General features: G+C 43.0%; 1 protein-coding gene across 1 annotated transcript in view; it reads left to right on the top strand.

Moving 5' to 3' along the window:
* Positions 1-3,557: 3,557 nt before the first annotated feature.
* Positions 3,558-19,485, top strand: part of hsd17b4 (hydroxysteroid (17-beta) dehydrogenase 4) — a 159,519-nt gene continuing 143,591 nt past the window's right edge. The window contains exons 1-5 of the mRNA XM_041186366.1: positions 3,558-3,673; positions 7,507-7,560; positions 9,443-9,550; positions 17,737-17,796; positions 18,940-18,961. Coding sequence (XP_041042300.1) covers positions 3,601-3,673; positions 7,507-7,560; positions 9,443-9,550; positions 17,737-17,796; positions 18,940-18,961 — 317 coding nt within the window. The 5' untranslated portion in view covers positions 3,558-3,600. The remainder of the gene's footprint in view (positions 3,674-7,506; positions 7,561-9,442; positions 9,551-17,736; positions 17,797-18,939; positions 18,962-19,485) is intronic.

Here is a 19,485-nt window from a genome sequence, read left to right on the forward strand (position 1 = left end):
ACCTGAAACACTCTCTTATTCTCTCTACACAAGTGCTGACCTGACCTGAAACACTCTCTGATTCTCTCTATACAGATGCTGTCTGACTTGAAACACTCTCTGATTCTCTCTACACAGATGCTGTCTGACCTGAAACACTCTCTGATTCTCTGCATACAGATGCTGCTTGACCTGAATTACTCACCGATTCTCTCTACACAAATGCTGTCTGACCTGAAACACTCTCTGAATCTCTCTATACAGATGCTGCGTGACCTGAAACACTCACCGATTCTCTCTACACAAATGCTGTCTGACCTGAAACACTCTCTGAATTTCTTTATACAGATGCTGCGTGACCTGAAACACTCTCTGATTCTCTCTATACAGATGCTGCCTGACCTGAAACACTCTCTGATTCTCTCTACACAGATGCTGTCTGACCTGAAACACTCCCTGATTCTCTCTATACAGATGCTGCTTGACCTGAAACACTCTCTGATTCTCTCTATACAGATGCTGCCTGACCTGAAACACTCTCTGATTCTCTCTACACAGATGCTCTCTGAACTGAAACACTCTCTGCTTCCCTCTATACAGATGCTGCATGACCTGAAACACTCTCCGATTCTCTCTACACTTATGCTGCCTGACCTGAAACACTCTCTGATTCTCACGATATAGCTGCTGCCTGACCTGAAACACTCTCTGATTCTCTCTACACAGATGCTCTCTGAACTGAAACACTCTCTGATTCCCTCTATACAGATGCTGCATGACCTGAAACACTCTCCGATTCTCTCTACACATATGCTGCCTGACCTGAAACACTCTCTGATTCTCACTATATAGCTGCTGCCTGACCTGAAACATTCTCCGATGCTCTCTACACAAATGCTGTCTGACCTGAAACACTGTCTGGTTCCCCCTACACAGATGCTGCCTGACCTGAAACACTCTCTGATTCTGTCTAAACAGATGCTGTCTGACCTGAAACACTCTCTGATTCTATCTTTACAGATGCTGCTTGACCTGAAACACTCACCAATTCTCTCTACACAGATGCTACCTGACCTGAAACACTCTCTGATTCTCTCTACACAGATGCTGTCTGATCTGAAACACTCTCTGATTCTCTCTACACAGATGCTGTCTGACCTGAAACACTCTGATTCTCTCTACACGGATGCTGCCTGACCTGAAACACACTCTGATTCTCTCAATACAGATGGTGCCTGACCTGAAACACTCTCTGATTCTCTCTATACAGATGCTGCCTGACCTAAAGCACTCTCTGATTCTCTCTATACAGATGCTGCCTGACCGGAAACACTCTCTGATTCTCTCTACACAGATGCTGTCTGTTCTGAAACACTCTCTGATTCTCTCTATACAGATGCTGTCTGACCTGAAACACTCTCTGATTCTGTCTAAACAGATGCTGTCTGACCTGAAACACTCTCTGATTCACTCTGCACAGATACTGCCTGACTTGAAACACACTCTGATTCTCTCTATACAGATGCTGCCTGACCTGAAACACTCTGATTCTCTCTACACAGTTGCTGCCTGACCTGAAACACACTCTGATTCTCTCTATACAGATGCTGCCTGACCTGAAACACTAACTGATTCTCTCTACACAGATGCTGTCTGACCTGAAACACTCATCGATTCTCTCTATATAGATGTTGCCTGACCTGAAACACACTCTGATTATCTCTATACAGATGGTGCCTGACCTGAAACACTTTCTGATTCTCTCTACACAGATGCTGCCTGACCTGAAACACTCTCTGATTCTCTCTGGACAGATGCTGTCTGACCTGAAACGCTCTCTGATTGCCTCTATACAGATGCTGCTTGACCTGAAACACTCACCGATACTCTCTACACAAATGCTGCCTGATCTGAAACACTCTGTGATTCTCTCTATACAGATGCTGCGTGACCTGAAACACTCTCTTATTCTCTCTACACAAGTGCTGACCTGACCTGAAACACTCTCTGATTCTCTCTACACAGATGCTGTCTGTTCTGAAACTCTCTCTGATTCTCTCTATACAGATGCTGTCTGACTTGAAACACTCTCTGATTCTCTCTACACAGATGCTGTCTGACCTGAAACACTCTCTGATTCTCTCCATACAGATGCTGCTTGACCTGAAACACTCACCGATTCTCTCTACACAAATGCTGTCTGACCTGAAACACTCTCTGAATCTCTCTATACAGATGCTGCGTGACCTGAAACACTCACCGATTCTCTCTACACAAATGCTGTCTGACCTGAAACACTCTCTGAATTTCTTTATACAGATGCTGCGTGACCTGAAACGCTCTCTGATTCTCTCTATACAGATGCTGCCTGACCTGAAACACTCTCTGATTCTCTCTACACAGATGCTGTCTGACCTGAAACACTCCCTGATTCTCTCTATACAGATGCTGCTTGACCTGAAACACTCACCGATACTCTCTACACAAATTCTGCCTGATCTGAAACACTCTGTGATTCTCTCTATACAGATGCTGCGTGACCTGTAACACTCTCTTATTCTCGCTACACAAGTGCTGACCTGACCTGAAACACTCTCTGATTCTCTCTACACAGATGCTGTCTGTTCTGAAACTCTCTCTGATTCTCTCTTTACAGATGCTGTCTGACCTGAAACACTCTCTGATTCTCTCTACACAGATGCTGTCTGACCTGAAACACTCTCTGATTCTCTCTATACAGATTCTTCTTGACCTGAAATACTCACCGATTCTCTCTACACAAATGATGTCTGACCTGAAACACTCTCTGAATCTCTCTATACAGATGCTGCGTGACCTGAAGCACTCACCGATTCTCTCTACACAAATGCTGTCTGACCTGAAACACTCTCTGAATCTCTCTATACAGATGCTGCGTGACCTGAAACACTCTCTGATTCTCTCTACACAGATGCTGTCGGACCTGAAACACTCTCTGATTCTCTCTACACAGATGCTGTCTGACCTGAAACACTCCCTGATTTTCTCTATACAGATGATGCTTGACCTGAAACACTCACCGATTCTCTCTACACAAATGCTGCCTGATCTGAAACACTCTGTGATTCTCTCTATTCTGATGCTGCCTGACCTGAAACACTCTCTTATTCTCTCTACACAAGTGCTGACCTGACCTGAAACACTCTCTGATTCTCTCTATACAGATGCTGTCTGACCTGAAACACACTCTGATTCTCTCTATACAGATGCTGCCTGACCTGAAACACTCACTGATTCTCTCTACACAAATGCTGTTTGACCTGAAACACTCTCTGAATCTCTCTATACAGATGCTGCCTGACCTGAAACACACTCTGATTCTCTCTATACAGATGCTGCCTGACGTGAAACACTCTCTGATTCTCTCTACACAGATGCTGCCTGACCTGAAACACTCTCTGATTCCCTCTGTACAGATGCTGCCTGACCTTGTTGAACCTTCCCTCATTCTCAGCGGGTCTCGCCGGACTACATTTCCCAGGGCGCCTTGCGAGCCGGCAACGCCGCCCCCCCCCCCCCCCCCCCCCCCCCCCAGCTTCCACGCCTGCGCACTCGGTTTTTCCCTGTCGGACGGCCGGAGACATGTCGGCCTCGGGAGCTGCTCTTCCTCTGCGCTTCGATGGCAAAGTGGCCCTGGTGACCGGGGCCGGGGGAGGTCGGTGACTGGCGCTGTGTTTTTGCCTGCGGTCCCTGTGTGTTCATTGGGCCTGAGTTGAGCGCGCCTGGACCGACTGGCGGGTTTTAATGGAATCCCGCCTCAGGCCGCGGATGGGGCTGGTGGCTGCGGCTTTCGGCCTTTGCCTCATTTTGGCCGCCTCTCAGTGGGTTCGTCTTTAGCCTTCGGAAGATGACGTTACAGGGATAATACTTTTTTTAACATCAACACAACGTTGCCGGGATAATAATTTTTATTCCTGTTTCATCCCCGCCCTTGCTGTGGTTCGAAATGTGACTCTTATTTCCTTCGAAACCCCCATGTCGACCGCTGACCCCCGCGTCAGCCAGGAAACTTGAGCTTTTGATATTTGCCCTGGATGCACGCGCCACCCCGAAAGCTTTTCATGCGTCGGAATCAGCCTCGAGCGTTTGTTTCCCTTAAATTCCCACCGCCTTTGCGCCCGTTTGTCATTTGGGTTTCAGGAGTCCCCGGCGAGGGAGGGGAAGGTGTCAAAGAGACTCAGCTCACCGACTTTATATCGCTTACTTTATATCTCAGATCTGAAACATAGTCCGCTGGCAGTGCAATCTTCCCCCCCCCCCCCCCCCCCCCCCATTGAATTTTGTTTTAAGCACCTTTGGATGAACAGGTTTCTCCTCTTTCTCCACCCCATCCCACCCCAACCCCAACCCCAAATGTATAAATTGCACAACACCCGAGACTAGTGAGGAAATTTCGAGGAATGCAGACACACAAGAACAACTTTTGCAAATGGTCAACAGACAGCCACAATTATTTGGGCACATGCTTAAAGAAAGGGTAGCACAGCAAGAGGGAGAGAAAGGAGGAAATACACACTTTAAGAAGCAGAAGGGTTGTAAAGATTTGAGAACAGCGCAAGGATGTTGACAGCTGTTTAGGACCATGAAAGTTGGAGAGCCATGATCGCCGATGTTGTAAAACATGGCAAGAAGATTCCGTGTATTTGTGCTTTGCAGATCATGCAGGTTTTGTTTTACAGGGGAAAAAAGGAACAGGATTAGGCCATTTACCCCTCAAGCCTATTCTGTCATCCAGTTAGATGTTGATCTGTACTTTAACTCCCTTTGCATGCCTAGGTTCTATACCCCTTAATACCCTTAACTATCAAAAATCTTTTGATCTCTATTTTGAAATTTTCAGTTAACCTAGTCATAACAGCTGAGAGAGAGAATTCCAGGTTTGCACCACCTGTGCTTGAGGAAGTGTGACCTGACATCACCTCAGAAATTGCCTGGGCTCTAATTTTATGCCTCCTTGTTTCAGACTCCCTCACCAGAGAAAAAACTTTTGATCTTTTGTATCAAGTTCTTTAATCATCTTAAATATCTCAATTGTATTGCCTGTTAACCTTCTATACCAGAGTGAATACATGCCTAATCTATGCAATTTGCCTTATAATTATTCCATTATTCCAGTGAATCTGTGCATTACGCCCTCTAAGGCCAACATATGTCCTTCATAAGCTCTGGTGCTCAGAACTGAACTCCAGTACTGCAGCTGCAGATGAACCAAAACTTCATTGATCTGTACCAAAACTGCCACCCTTAATTCCTACTCCCTTGAGCTAAAGGCTAACACTCCAATTGTCCTTTGCATGTTTTTTTCTGCCTGTCCACTAGTTTTCAGTGATTTCTATAAATGGACAGAAATCCTCCACAGTTTCTGTATTTTGATCTATCTTTCTTAGATCCAGAATGGATGACTAGACTTTTATGCCTGTGGGTGGCCTGGCAGGTGGTAGTGGGGATGTAAAACTGAGTGGCATGGCAGCAGGCACATGCATGTCACTTACCTGCATCCACTGGTATTTTACTAATGGTGGGGAAGTGTTGGACGGTTTGCCCTTGGGTCAATTGAGGCTCTAAATGGCCAATTAATGGCTCCTTCCCCTGCTGCTGGCAGTTTACTAGTGATGGTGAATGTCCATTTCATGTGGCAAGGTCACGAGATGAGCTCTGGCAGCCTGACAATGGGCTGTGGGGATCCCTCCCTGTGCTCAATGGAGGCCCCTCTACCAGTGGCTGCCAGTGTCCCACCATCGCTTGTTCCTTTGCTCTCCCAATGGCATCCCCTTACTCCTCTCGCCAGGGTCTGTCAGACTGGCATTCACCTTGTTATCTGGATCCAGTGATGTTCTTTCTTGGGTATTGCCTGCAGTGGTCAGCGCACTTGATGGTGCTGCTTGGAGTGCAGAACTGTTGGCTTTTTTTGGCCAGCAGCTCTTGGAGTGTGGGACTTCCTTCCAGATGGTAGTGGAAGTCTCCCTCTGAGCCAGTTAATGGCTGTAAAATCAGCTCTGCTTTTCCCAGCCATGCAGTTGAGGGCTTCTCCCCTACTTTTCAGCCGGGAGCAGGGCCACTGCCTCCATGTCAAATTCCTGCTAATGACCCGACATTGATTTCCATCTGCTACTTTTGCCCACTCGGTTAATCTGTTAATATTTCTTTGTGACTTTGTGCTTCCACCTGCACTATTTACTGTGCCAGCGAACAGTACCATTAGCAAAGGTTGATATTTGGCTCTCTATTCCTTTATTTAAGCCATTGACTGCTCAGATATAATGCCAGGTTTTTGTTAATGGGTATTTAGTTTTTCTTCTTTTAATTTTTGCTTAAAATTGACAGTATTTTGATGTAAAATGCAATCATGTTGTACAAGAAATGCTGTCCTTAGTTTTGGTGTAAGTTATATAATATGACAAATAATTTGTCGAAGAAAAGGCAAATACATTTCCCTTTTAGTATTGATTATTCGCTGGAGCTATTTTCTACATCAGAATAAATTATTACAGTGTATATCTGTGTTGCTTACTTTTTTTTCCTTTTACCATCAATTTTGTTTCCCCACTGCTCTTCTCAAATCATTGACAGTTCGATAGGTGGTGGAGCAGTCCTCTTGCTCCTTTCCCAAGGTGTTGATAGATGTTAGATGGACATGATAAAAGCTGATCCCGCCTTGCCCAACATGCACTCAGGCTCTTACAGCAGACCGTATAATAACGATCATCATTGGGAACCTGTCTTATTCCCCCCGTCAGTTGTGCAGTTCCACTGTTGTCCTGGCTGAAATCAGCACAGTCAGTTTATATTTAGATTGATTAGGGGTCCATTCTGGTTTGAGCCATTAGAAGGATTTTGCTGCTTGCTTTCAACAAATTCTCTTAATATTTTCTTAACTTGAGAATTTCCAAAATATATGACTGTTCATCAGCATTCTACACAGTACAGTGCTTCCCAAACTAATATATTTTTACTAAACAGTTTATGTAAACTGGCCCACGATTAAATTTTGTACACATCAAGTATATTTTGGCACTTTGATATTGATGAATCGTATTGCAGACTAGCAGTGACGTGAATGACAAATTAATCTATTTTGCTCATTGTTGCCTGAGATTGTCATGTTGGGGAACACTGCTCATTTTTAAATAATATCAAGAGATCTTTCAGTTAGCTGAAATTACTGGATCAGGCATACTTCAGTTTTAACATTTCATCTGAAGGACTGTACTCCATTGGACTGCTTCATTATGCTTGTGTAACTGCTCATTAGCCAGTTACTTTTTTTATTCTAAAAATATTAAATTACATATTGTGAAAATACTACAATAGAGCCAAAATTTGGAAAAATACTGCCCAGAAACATACAACATGCTGTTTGTACTGCATCATATTTATATTCAATTTTGCTCAAGTGTATAATGGAGGACAATAAGTGCATGTTTTTAAGTTATAAAGCTGTGCATTTTTTACTTCTGGATTTATCAAAGTACTTTTTTTTTTAAACAGGTTTGGGAAGAACATATGCCTTGTTGTTTGCAGAAAGAGGAGCTGCTGTGGTTGGTAAGTGCTGTTTGAATGCCAAACCCTTATTAAGCCACTACGTATGTTTTCTTAAGTATAGTTTTTGAATTTTTCCCCTAATTTCACCCTATGTCTTTTGAAAGTCAGACTTGCTATACTGTGTTCAATGGGCACTGGCAGCCACTGGTATCTTAAGCGACCATTCTTCATGTGTAATCCTCGATAGCAAGTGATGGTTGACCATTTGACGATGGAGGACATCAAAACTGCCTAATCCTGTTGGTGATTCCTACATCCACCCACATGTACTTGTCATAGCCATTGGATTGTGATCTGGAATGGAAAGCGTGGCTGACTTTCTCCCCTGGGGCCTAAGGCACTGAAGCCAACTGTAAAGCCCAAGCCAATTGCTTGGCTGAGATCTTTTAACTTGGCCCATACCAAGAATTGAACCTTGGACCTCTTGGTCTCAATGCCTTAAGCCATACTCTCGAGGATGTACAGTTCAGATTTCTGTTTAACTGTACCATTTTTGCAGGTAAGTAGAGTACTGGTGAATTGGATGAATACTTTGCATTGAGTTTAGGGAATTCTACTAAGGGTTGTATTTACTTCCATTTATTACTTTTAGTACAGACGTGTGAAATAGGAGCAACTTTAGCATTACATTAAATATTAGCAGATAATGTGGTAATGTAACTTTAATTTTATAAGTAATAGATGAATTATTTATGACACCCCATCTGAAATGCATTTGTTTGCTGCATGTCCATCATCTTTCCTAGATGAAAGGTTGCTGGAACCATTTTTGCAATGTTGACTATCTAACAAAAGGGACTTGCACAGCAATAGATGGTATGTTTGCAGTTATACCACAAATTTCGCATTGCAGTTTCCAATTTTTAACCATTTTGAGGTGTTGTTTAATACAAATACAATTTAATACAATCAGATACAATAATATCCTTTATCTCAAGGGGTTGGAAGGAAGGAAGTGATGCTTAGTTTTAAAGAACCTGGGTCAGGCTGCATTCAATTTTGGACTACATCCTCAGGAAGGGTAAATTGAGTGGGGGAACATTGCAGATTTACCCGACTGATGTCAAAGCATAACAGGTTAAATTATAAGAGCAGCTTACATAAACTTGATATGCATTCCCTTGATTTTAGAAGATTGAGTGATGATCAAATCAATGTGCTTAAAATGTTAAAGGGATTTGACAGCATAGGTACAGGGGCTATTTAAAAGTGGGCGGTGGGTGGCCCAACTTTTGCAACAAAAACTGTGGCATGCCTTCCGAACTAACCTCTCTGAGCTCTGATGGAATGAAGTGCCTAATTGGCAGCGGGAACTCTGCCACTGCAGCACCCGGTTCCGCTGGGGACATTAAATCATGGAATCTTCTAGTGCGGAGAGGATATCCTGCCTCTAAAAGCTGCTGGCCAGTCAGAGGCTGGTAGCTTTCTGGTACCAGCAGTGGCCACTTTTGGCAGTGCCACCAGGAGTGGTGGCCATTGCTGGTATTGAAACGGGTCCTATGCAGAGGATCTCTGATGGATCTCCACCCCGCACGCTCCTGCCTGAATGCATGGCTATTTAAGGTGGAAATTGGAAAAAGTTTCTTCATGGCAAAGGTAGTAGAAATCTGGAATTAAATCATCCAGAAGGTGACAGTGCTAGGTAAATTTAAACTTTCAATGCTGAGTTAGAATTTTTTTTTGGTTGAGGGTATCATGGGATATGGAGCAAAGATGGGTGAATGGAGTTGAGTTAGAAATCAGCCATGACAACATTGAACTGCGGAGGGTCAAAAGGCTGTGTTGGCTACTTCTGTTTCAATGTCCTAACCCAGAATTACATGTGTCATGGAAATAAAATATTGCTTGACTACAACATTACATCTCTAATTTCTTGTCACAGTAAATGACCTTGGAGGTAGCATCAAAGGAGAAGGCAAAAGCTCGTCTGCTGCAGATAGAGTGGTGGAAGAGATAAGGGCAAGAGGAGGCAAAGCTGTGCCTAACTATGGTATTGTACTTAACTTTATATTCACCTCTTTCCTCTACCCATCTCAATTTAGAAATGTGTCATGTCATCTGTTGTGTTTCCAGGCTTAGTTGTCCTCCCTTTTTGGTTTCCTTTTAAAAGTCTCATGACCTTCTAGTTTCTAAAAGACCTTAATAGTAGCTTCTCTAGTTTAATTGAGCAGTTTTTTTGGCTCACCAAAATGTTTTATCACCACACGATAAATTATAGAACTTGTAAATGCTCTGCAGTAGTCACAGCATTTATGAAACTAGACTTGGAACCTTGACTGAAAGATCATTTCATGCTCTTTTTAACAATAGATTATTGAGAGCTGCACTGTCACAGCTATAATTTTATGGTGATTACTCTTTATTCTTTATCTTCTGGCAGATTTAAAAAAAAAAGCTCCATTCTATTTGTTGCAGTTTGCTGCAAGCGAAAAGTCAATCTCAGTTTTAGCAATTAATAAGTAAATTCAGGTAACCTCGAATACAAAAATAGTGAAGCTGTCATATATAGTTCAGTTGTACTTATTTGCATAAGAGGATGAAGGACAGTTTTTGCCTTTTTTAAAAAAAAAAAGAAAAAAGTTCAACTTTTAAAAAAAACTCTAAACAATTTCTTTCTACCACAATCCTTCTGTCAAGTATTGTAAAACTGTATCTTATGACATTGCTTTTGGATGGGGGAGCTGTGGTCTCGCAAAGGGCAGGGTAAATGCCAGTTGCTGGGATGACACCTGATCCTTCTGTCAGGGCTAATTACCATTGAAGAATCGTGCACTGGCTAAGTGACAGTGCACACACTATTGGAGAAGGGAAGAGGAAGTTTGGCTACTGCTTGGGCTTTAAAGGCTGTGGCAACATTGATAGGCAGGTAAAATGGAGGACCTGTGGAAGAATCAGGCTCCTGTCATGTTAGCTTCTGTTGAATAGTGGCAAGTTTTTACATTAAGCCTGCCAGATACCATTTTGCACGTTCAGAGTCATAGAGTTATACAGTGCAGAAACAGGCCCTTGGGGTCCATACCAGCCGTCAAGCACCTATCTGTTCTAATCCCATTTTCCAGCACTTAGCCCATAGCCCTGTGTGCTATGGCGTTTTAAATGCTCATTTAAATACTTAAATGCTGTGAGGGTTCCTGTTTCTACCAGTGCCTCAGGCAGTGTTCCAGATTCCAACCACCTTCTGGGTGAAAAAAGTTTTCCTCAAATCTCCTCTAAGCCTCCTACCCCTTACCTTAAATCTATGCCCCCTGGTTATTGACACCTCCGCTAAGGGGAAAAGTTTCTTCCTATCTACCCTATCTATGCCCCTCATAATTTTATATACCTCTATCAGGTCCCCCCCACCCCCCTCAGCCTTCTCTGCTCTAAGGAAAACAACCCTTGCCCATCCAGTCTCTCTTCATTGCTGAAACACTCCAGCCCAGGCAACATCATGGCGAATTTCCCTTGCACCCTCTCCAGTGCAATCACATCCTTCCTATAGTGTGGCGACCAGAACTGCACACAGTACTCCAGCTGTGGCCTGGCTAGCGTTTTATACAGCTCCAGCATAACCTCCCTGCTCTTATATTCTATGCCTCGGCTAATAAAGGCAAGTATCCCATATGCCACCTTAACCACCTTATCTATCTGTGCTGCTGCCTTCAGGGATCTATGGACATGTACACCAAGCTCCCTCTAATCCTCTGTACTCCCTAGGGTCCTACCATTCATTTTGTATTCCCTTGCTTTGTTAGTCCTCCCAAAATGCCTCACATTTCTCAGGATTAAATTCCATTTGCCACTGCTCTGCCCAACTTACCAGCCAATCTATATCGTCCTATATCTCTCCATCAATTTTATTTGAAGTTCCTGTCCCCTGTTTTTGCCCTCCCTATCATGGTTCAGATGGCAAATGCACCTAAGCAATCTGCCAAGGAGGGAGTAGGTGTCAGTTGGTCCCAGTGGTGCCATCAAGCAGGAGGAAGCTCAGGAGAGAAACTGCTTGCGATTGGAGGAGCAGTGAGCTGAGAGAAGGTAAGTGGCAGCGTAACAGCCTGAGCACTGGAGCGGTGATGATGAGAGAGGCTGCTGAGTATGGGGGAGAGAGGCTGCAAGGGTGGGGAAAGGATGTGGGGACTGGAGAGAATGTGCAAGCTGGAGAGGCCATGAGGCAGCAGAGGTTCCGAAGGTGAGACGGGCTGCAAAGGTGGGGGGGGAAGGCGGGCCTGCAGAGGGTGGGAACAGAGGCGCCATGATGTGGGGGCAGCTCAGGGACCCCAAAAAGGGGTGGGGGCGTCACAGGGGCCCTCTGGAGGGGTGGTGGAGGGTGTGAGGAACAGGGGCCCCATGAATAGAGGTGCGGGGAAGAGACAGGGGCCCTGTGATGGGGGCGGGGGTATTGGGGCCCAGCGAAGGGAGGGGTGGGGGGAAAAGTCAGGGCCCCTGCGAAGGGGGTGGGGGGACTGGAGCCCTGAGAAGGAGGGTGCAGAGTGGGGGAGTGCAACTGCAAGGGACAGGGATGGGAAGAGGGCCTGCGAGGGTGAAGGAACAGTTATAACAATGCCAACAAAGGAATACCCAGCTAACTGGGAGTCAGGAGTTTTGAAGTTATTGAGGTAATAAATTCCTTGCATATGAATGTGTGGACTCTCCAGCTTAAGGCAGCGTGAGTACAAGAGCTACAGTATGGGGGAAAAATGTCAGAGATGCTATTGTAATAAGCACTGTTAATTGGATAATTTATTACTGAACAGTAGTAGAAAGATATGCATTCATGTATAATTACATCTCAAAGCGTTTCATATTGTGAATTGCTTGAGCTGCAGTGACTGTGTTAGAGTCTAATATGCAGCCATTTTGCATATATTAAGATCCCAAACAGTAATGAATGACTTGCATTTTTTTAGTGCTTTTCATGACCTTAGGACATCCAAAAATGCTTTACAGTCAATGAAATACTTCAGAAGTGTCGTCACTGCCTGTAATGAGGTAAATGATCAATTAGTTTAGGGGAACCGAGGGAGCATAATCTAAAAGTTAGAATCAGGTCTTTCATGAGTGACATTAGGAAAATCCTCTGCACACACAGGTTGGTGAACGTTTGGAACTCTCCTGCAAACAGAAAATGATGCTAAAAGCAAAATACCGAGGATGCTGGAAATCTGAAACAAAAACAAAAAATGCTGGAAAATGATGCTAGATCAATATCAACTTTTTTTTTATTTTTTCATGGGATTTGGGTTTCACTGGCTGGGCATTTATTGCTCATCCCTAGTTGCCCTTGAGAAGGTGGTGGTGAGCTGCTCTCTTGAACTGCTGCAGTCCATGTGGTGTAGGTACAACCACAGCACTGTTAGGAAGGGAATTCCAGGATTTTGACCAAGCTACAGTGAAGGAACAGCGATATATTTCCAAGTCAGGATGGTGAGTGACTTAGAGGGAAACTTCCAGGTGGTGGTGTTCCCATGTATCTGCTGCCCTTGTCCTTCTAGATGGTACTAGTCTTGGGTTTGGAAGGTGCTGTTGAAGGAGCGAGCCTTGGTGAATTCCTGCAGTGCATCTTGTAGATGGTGCACGCTGCTGCTACTGTGTGTCGGTAGTGAAGGGAATGCGTGTTTGTGAATATGTTGCCAATCAAGCAGGCTGCTTTGTCCTGGATAGTGTCGAGCTTCTTGAGTGCTGTGGGAGCTGCACTCATCTAGGCAAGCGGGGAGTATTCCATCACACTCCTGACTTGTGCTTTGTTGATGGTGGACAGGCTTTGTGGAGTCAGGAGGTGGATTACTCGTTGCAAGATTCCTAGCCTCTGACCTGCTCTTGTAGCCATAGTATTTATATGGCTAATCCAGTTCAGTTTCTGGTCAATGGTAACCCCCAGGATGTTGATAGTGGGTGATTCAGTGATGCTAATGCCATTGAATGTGAAGGGACAATGGTTAGATTCTCTCTTGTTGGAAATGGTCATTGCCTGGCACTTGTGTGGTGCAAATGTTACTTACCACTTGTCAGCCCAAGCCTGAATATTGTCCAGGTCTTGCTGCATTTTGACATGAACTGCTTCAGTATCTGACGAGTCGTGAATGGTGCTGAACAATGTGCAATCATCAGCGAACATCCCCACTTCTAACCTTATGATGGAAGGAAGGTCATTGATGAAGCAGCTGAAGATGGTTGGGCTGAGGTTAATGCTAGATCAACTATTTAATTTAAGTCTGAGATTGAGATCTAAGATGCAGTAGAAAGGCTAGTAACTGCTTAGTTAAAATCTTTTAGCTTTGTGCTTATGCGATGAAAACACATTAGCTGTGACCTTACCAGTCCAGGGAAAGCGTGTTTCGGTTGATGGCTTTTTGTGTGTGTCAGTTATTTTAAAAAGAACTTGTTGCTAGTTTACCCCTGTTGTTTTCTTGTGCCAATTTAAATTCTGAGGTATCTAGAAAATTAATGCTTTCCTTGTGTGTTCTGGCTTTAAGTTTAATGGAGGGGTGATTGATTACTCAAGACACTGATGAATTCTTGTAAATTTGCTTCTGTGTGAGTCCAAGTACCCATATGTCAACACAAATACAGAAGATAACGTTGCGACATGATTACATCACCTAACAAAGGAGTTAATGAGAATGGAAAAGGAACCCTGAAAACCAAAAAAAAAATTCTCAAAAAGCAAAAAGTAGCCCTTGAAAAGATCTCAAGAGCTCTTGAAAATGTTATGATGCTCGACCTGACTTCCAAGTTTTTTGGTACAATTCCATTTGGCACCAGTAACTTTTTTTGTGTAAAATAGACAAAGTTTGAAATTCCAGGTACTTAGAGAACAAAGCTGCAAGATTCCACAGTTTTTGAACAAACAAAATAAACTTTACTATACAAGGTCAGAAAAATAGAACAATTTACAATATCTTTCTTATGCAGTTAGGTTCAGGATTCACACGAGGTAATTGGGAATTAACAGGCAAACTATGGTCTAACACCCGTGCTACACATTAAATAGCAGATGCGACCAAGACAGATCCCACAGACTTTTCAGCAACACACCCAGATGTCAATGTTCACTGAGTTACACAATCTCCTCAAAACTCTGCCTCCCTTGTGAGGGATTGCATGTTTTCACTCTTTTTTGAAGATCTAACTTTGGAGTTCTCTCCAAAGGTTGCTGCAACTCAGATTTCCTCAATGATTGCTCATTTCCTAGGATTTCAATCTCACTTCCTAAGACTATGTTCCACTAGATTGCTGAGTCTACACTCCAGCACCAACTCCGAGGCTCAACTTCAGCTCTTCAGGTACGCCGAGCAGAACTGCTCCAACAGCCTGCAGCACAGAGTCACCAAAATTCCACTACCTTCTCCAGGGCTTCTGAGCCGTCACTACTTGGAGCCTGTCAATCGCACACCGTTATTGCTTGGAACCTACTTTTTGCTCCTCTCCTCAGTGGTTTCTCTCCCCAGTGGTTCTTACCAGTGGTCTCCTTCCTGTGGCTCCTCCTCTGTCCCTGTGACCTCACCATATCCCCTGCCCCGGGACTCCTCTCGTAATGGCAGCCAAAATTTTGGGTTCTATGATCAGGTTTTTGTGCTGTTTTTTTCCCCCCATGCGGGCACATGTCCCTGACCCAAAGCTTCCTCAACTCTGAACGGTGTGTGCGCACAGTCTGCTCCCGATTCACACATGCAGAAAAGTGATACGGGTGACAGGCTCCAAGTAGTGGGGGTTCAGGAGAAGCCTTGGAGAGCTGAAAAGGCAGCAGAATTTTGGTGACTGTGCTGCAGGCCATTGGGGCAAAGATAACCCTTTAGAGCAGTTTTCTTCGGCGTAGTTGAAGAGCTCCCGATTCACAAATGCACAGAAATTCCAGGGGCATATGGGGACTTGGAAATCGGGTGAGTCTGGATTCTTAACAGAAAAAAAGTAAAATTTTGACCGCTGCCCTAAACGGAGCATATACCCAGTGATGTTACGGAAAACCTGTGCACTGAGATTTCTGAAATTCATTTACATCTGAACTAGCACTGCTGTATCCCTTTGAAGTGCAGTCACCATACAGAACGTTCAGGAGCAATATTATAGAGACTGATAGTGGGGCAACCCAAGTTAGAACACGGTACTCTAACCAAGATTGGCACTCAATTTTCTTTCTATTGCTTGCTTGCCACTTACTATTCAGGTGCTAAATCATTGCATTTTGCTCATCCTATAACCTAGGAACACCTCTCCCTTCCCAACTCAGCATCATTGCGAATCATCTATCCCTTCTGCATTTCAGACTTGGTCTGTCCTTTTACTGAGCAGCTTAATTGGACCACCTTTTAAATAATGTGAGATATGAATTTATAATAGACAGCTGGCAGGAATTTCAGCCTAAATACACAAGAAGTAAGTTTGGTAGATGGTAAAAACTAAAATAGTTTTATGGAAAATGCATTTTTTGTGGCTTAGTGTGAGGTAATATTTTTTGAGATGAAGCATACTTTTAATGGAAAGCTGCTGAAGGGTACAGATGAATTATCTAGAGGTTCAAAAATATAATTTCCTAAAAAGTAAGTTCAGATAGATAAAGCTAATAGAATTTTCAGTTTTTGGGTAGGGGGCGTAAGGTATAAGAACAAGGAGATAATGATGAATTTATGTAAGCAGTTAGGATAGTGGTTAGAGTACTGTGTACAGTTTTGAGTGCCCCATTATAGCAAGGGTATTAAAGCCATAGGCAATGTACAGGGTATATTCACCAAGATACCATGGATGGGAAAATATAGTTGAGAGATTTGGGATATTGGGACTTTCTCCACTCAACAGAGAAAACTGAGAGATTTAGGACATTTCATAAAATCATGAAAATTTTTTGATAGATGTATGGGAATGTTTCCTCTGGTTGGGCTGTCTGTAACAATGAGTAATTGATTTGAATCTATTACCAAGAGGGAGAGATATTTTTAGAAATTCCCAGTCCATGAGCTGTTGGTGAATGGGATGCTTTGCCACATGAAGTGCATCTTGTAAGGAAAAGTGGAATAATGTTTGAAACCAAGGCAGGTGCAGTGATGTGGGCTAAGAGCAGGTGGTGGGATTAGCTTAGGGTTGTTTTAGCAAAGAAACAACTCAGCCAGGGGAGGCGGTGGCATAGTGGTAAAACTCTGAAGAAGAGTTAAATGGACTCGAAACGTTAACTCTGTTTCTTTTTTCGCAGATGCTACCAGACCTACTGAGTTTTTCCTGCATTTTCTGTTTTTATTATTAATGCCCTGAGGACAGTGATTCAAATCCCACCACAGTGGAATTTAAATTCAGTTAATTAATAAAAATCTTGAGGTAAAAATTACTCTCCATAATGGTGCTATGAAACTACCATTGATTGTCGTAAAAACTGATCTGGTTCATTAATATCCTTTAGGGAAGGAAATACCATCCTTATATGGTCTGGCCTACGTGTGACTCTAGACCCACAGCATGATGGATGACTCCTAACTGCTCTTAAGTAGGGATTGGAAACAAATGCTGTCCTTGCCAGTGATGTCCATATCCCATGAACGAATTAACCAGACTTGCTGACTGTCCAATGGCTCCTTTTGAGTTGGAAACTGCTGCTGTAATGGATAAAACTTGTCCTGCAATTTTTACTGTGCTTCACTCACCACCAGATGTCAGTGCAGTACTGTAAATGCTGCTCCCTTTTGAGCTTTTGTGTATTAATAATTCAACATAAATAAGGTTTCAGTTCCTAATGTCTCTTGTGTGCTTACATGCATATAGGGATTCAGAAAGTGCACTGAATGGGACCTGTAGAAAGACCCTGGAATTGGTTAAAATGATTTTGTGTGGTTTATTGCAGAGGAGTTCATAAGTTAAAAATTCTACTGGTTCGATCAAATATTTCAGTTAGCAATTGGATAAGTTAAAACTCAAATCCGTTTCTGGCATTATGTAATTAACTACAATAAAATATTGAAATGGGAACTTGGAAATGAGGATTTTTTTAGTTAAGCAATTGACATTGGATGATGACGGTAATCTAAATGAACTGAGATTTATTCAGTGTTGCTTTAGCATGATTTTGATTAGGCTTTTAATCAATAATTGGTCAATAATGAAATCATTTGAGAGCTCTTGTTTGTTCAAGAGCTAATACTTTAGGAATTCTTTGTGTGTCTTATGTGTGTCTTATGTTGAGCAGCTCTTGATATTTAAAATTGTGATTTGCAGATTCTGTTGAACAAGGTGAAAAAATTGTTCAGACTGCTTTGGATGCCTATGGAAGGATAGGTAAGTGGTGATCCATTTGACAGATATGTTAAAAGACCTGTACAGGATGGACGGGCCATGTCTCAATAAGTCTGGCACAAACGCCCTTGCAGAGATGTTAACTAGTGTTGTGGGTCGGGTTTAAACTAATTTGGCAGGTAAGCTGCACCAGGGTGAAGCGCTCCAGAGGAGATAAAAAGATCCACAAGAATGGGAGAGAGAAATAGCAAATAAAATAAAGCAGTTCAGAAATGGGAGGGATCCAAAGGGGGAAATACAAGGCAGACTAAGACGGGGCATTAGAGCACAAGTACAAAAATGCCAGAGTGTATTAAATTAGGTTAGTGAGTTGCAGGCGCAGGTAGCCATGTGGGATTATGATAAAGTGCCAATAGCAGAGATTTGACTGAAATAAGAGGAGGAATGGCACTTAATATTCCTGAATACAATGTATGCAAAGATGCAGGAACTTTAGCGTAGTAATAATGGGGGAACTTCAGTTATTTTCCTAGTCTGAATTAGGATAACTTAAAAAGTGCAAAGAAGGAGTGTAATTTCTGAAATATGTGCAAGAGAACTTTCTTGTTCAGTACGTTTCCAGCCCAATGAGCAAGGAAGCAGTGCTGTATCCAGTTCAGGGGAATGCGTTGGGGCAAATGGAGTATGTTTCCACGGGAGAGCATTTGGAAAATGGTGATCGTAATATCGTAAGGCTTAAGAGTAGTTTTGGAAAAGGGTCAGAAGAAAATGAATGTGAAAATATTCAACTGGATGAGGGATATTAGCGAGTTGAAAAGCGATCTGGCCGAAGAGCAATTGTAATCAAAGTTTGGCAGATAAAATAGGAAATGAGCAATAGGAGACTATCAAAGTGGAGATAGTTTAGGTGGAGACTGAGGGAAATGAAGTGCATGTAAAGCTAGAGCTCCCTGGATGGTTGAAGTTTAAGAAATTAAAATGAAACAGGAAGCTTATGTTAAATGTCAGATTCATAACTCTGAGGAAAGCCTAGCTGATTACGCAAGTATGGAGGAGAATTGAAAAAGGGAATAAGTGAGGAAAGACAATGTATGTTGGTAGATTAGTAGATCGCCTCTCATTCTTCTAAACTCGAGGGAATATAAACCTTGGCTACTCAATTTTTACTCATTTTTTTTCTTTCAGATATTGTTATTAACAATGCTGGGTGAGTACAATATTTAATCTATTTTAAAAGATATTTAATATGTCCTCATTCTTTAAGAGACCAGAGGGGCTATTTTGGTGAAAGGGTGAAAATAGGAATTGAGTTTGATTCGCAACTCATCCACAAACATTCACTCCCTCCACCACCGATGCACAGTAGCAGCAGTGTGTACCATCTACAAGATGCACTGTAGGAACTCACCAAGGCTCCATTACAGCAGCTTCCAAACCCACGAGCATTACCACCTAGAAGTACAAGGGCAGCAGATAGATGGGAACACCATCGTTTAACTATGTTGTTTCCTCTACCCTTTCATCTATTGGCTGCCTCCTTGACTGAAAAGACCAACAATTCCAGTCTTAAACTTCTGATACAGGGAACCTGAAAGTTCCCCTCCAAGTCATTCACCATCCTGACTTGGAAATATATCGCCATTGCTTCACTGTTACTGGGTCAAAATCCTGGTACTCCCTTCCTAACAGCACTGTGGGTGTACCTACACCACATGGACTGCAGCGGTTCAA

This window comes from Carcharodon carcharias, chromosome 4 (assembly GCF_017639515.1).
Source record: "Carcharodon carcharias isolate sCarCar2 chromosome 4, sCarCar2.pri, whole genome shotgun sequence".
NCBI classification, from domain to species: domain Eukaryota; kingdom Metazoa; phylum Chordata; class Chondrichthyes; order Lamniformes; family Lamnidae; genus Carcharodon; species Carcharodon carcharias.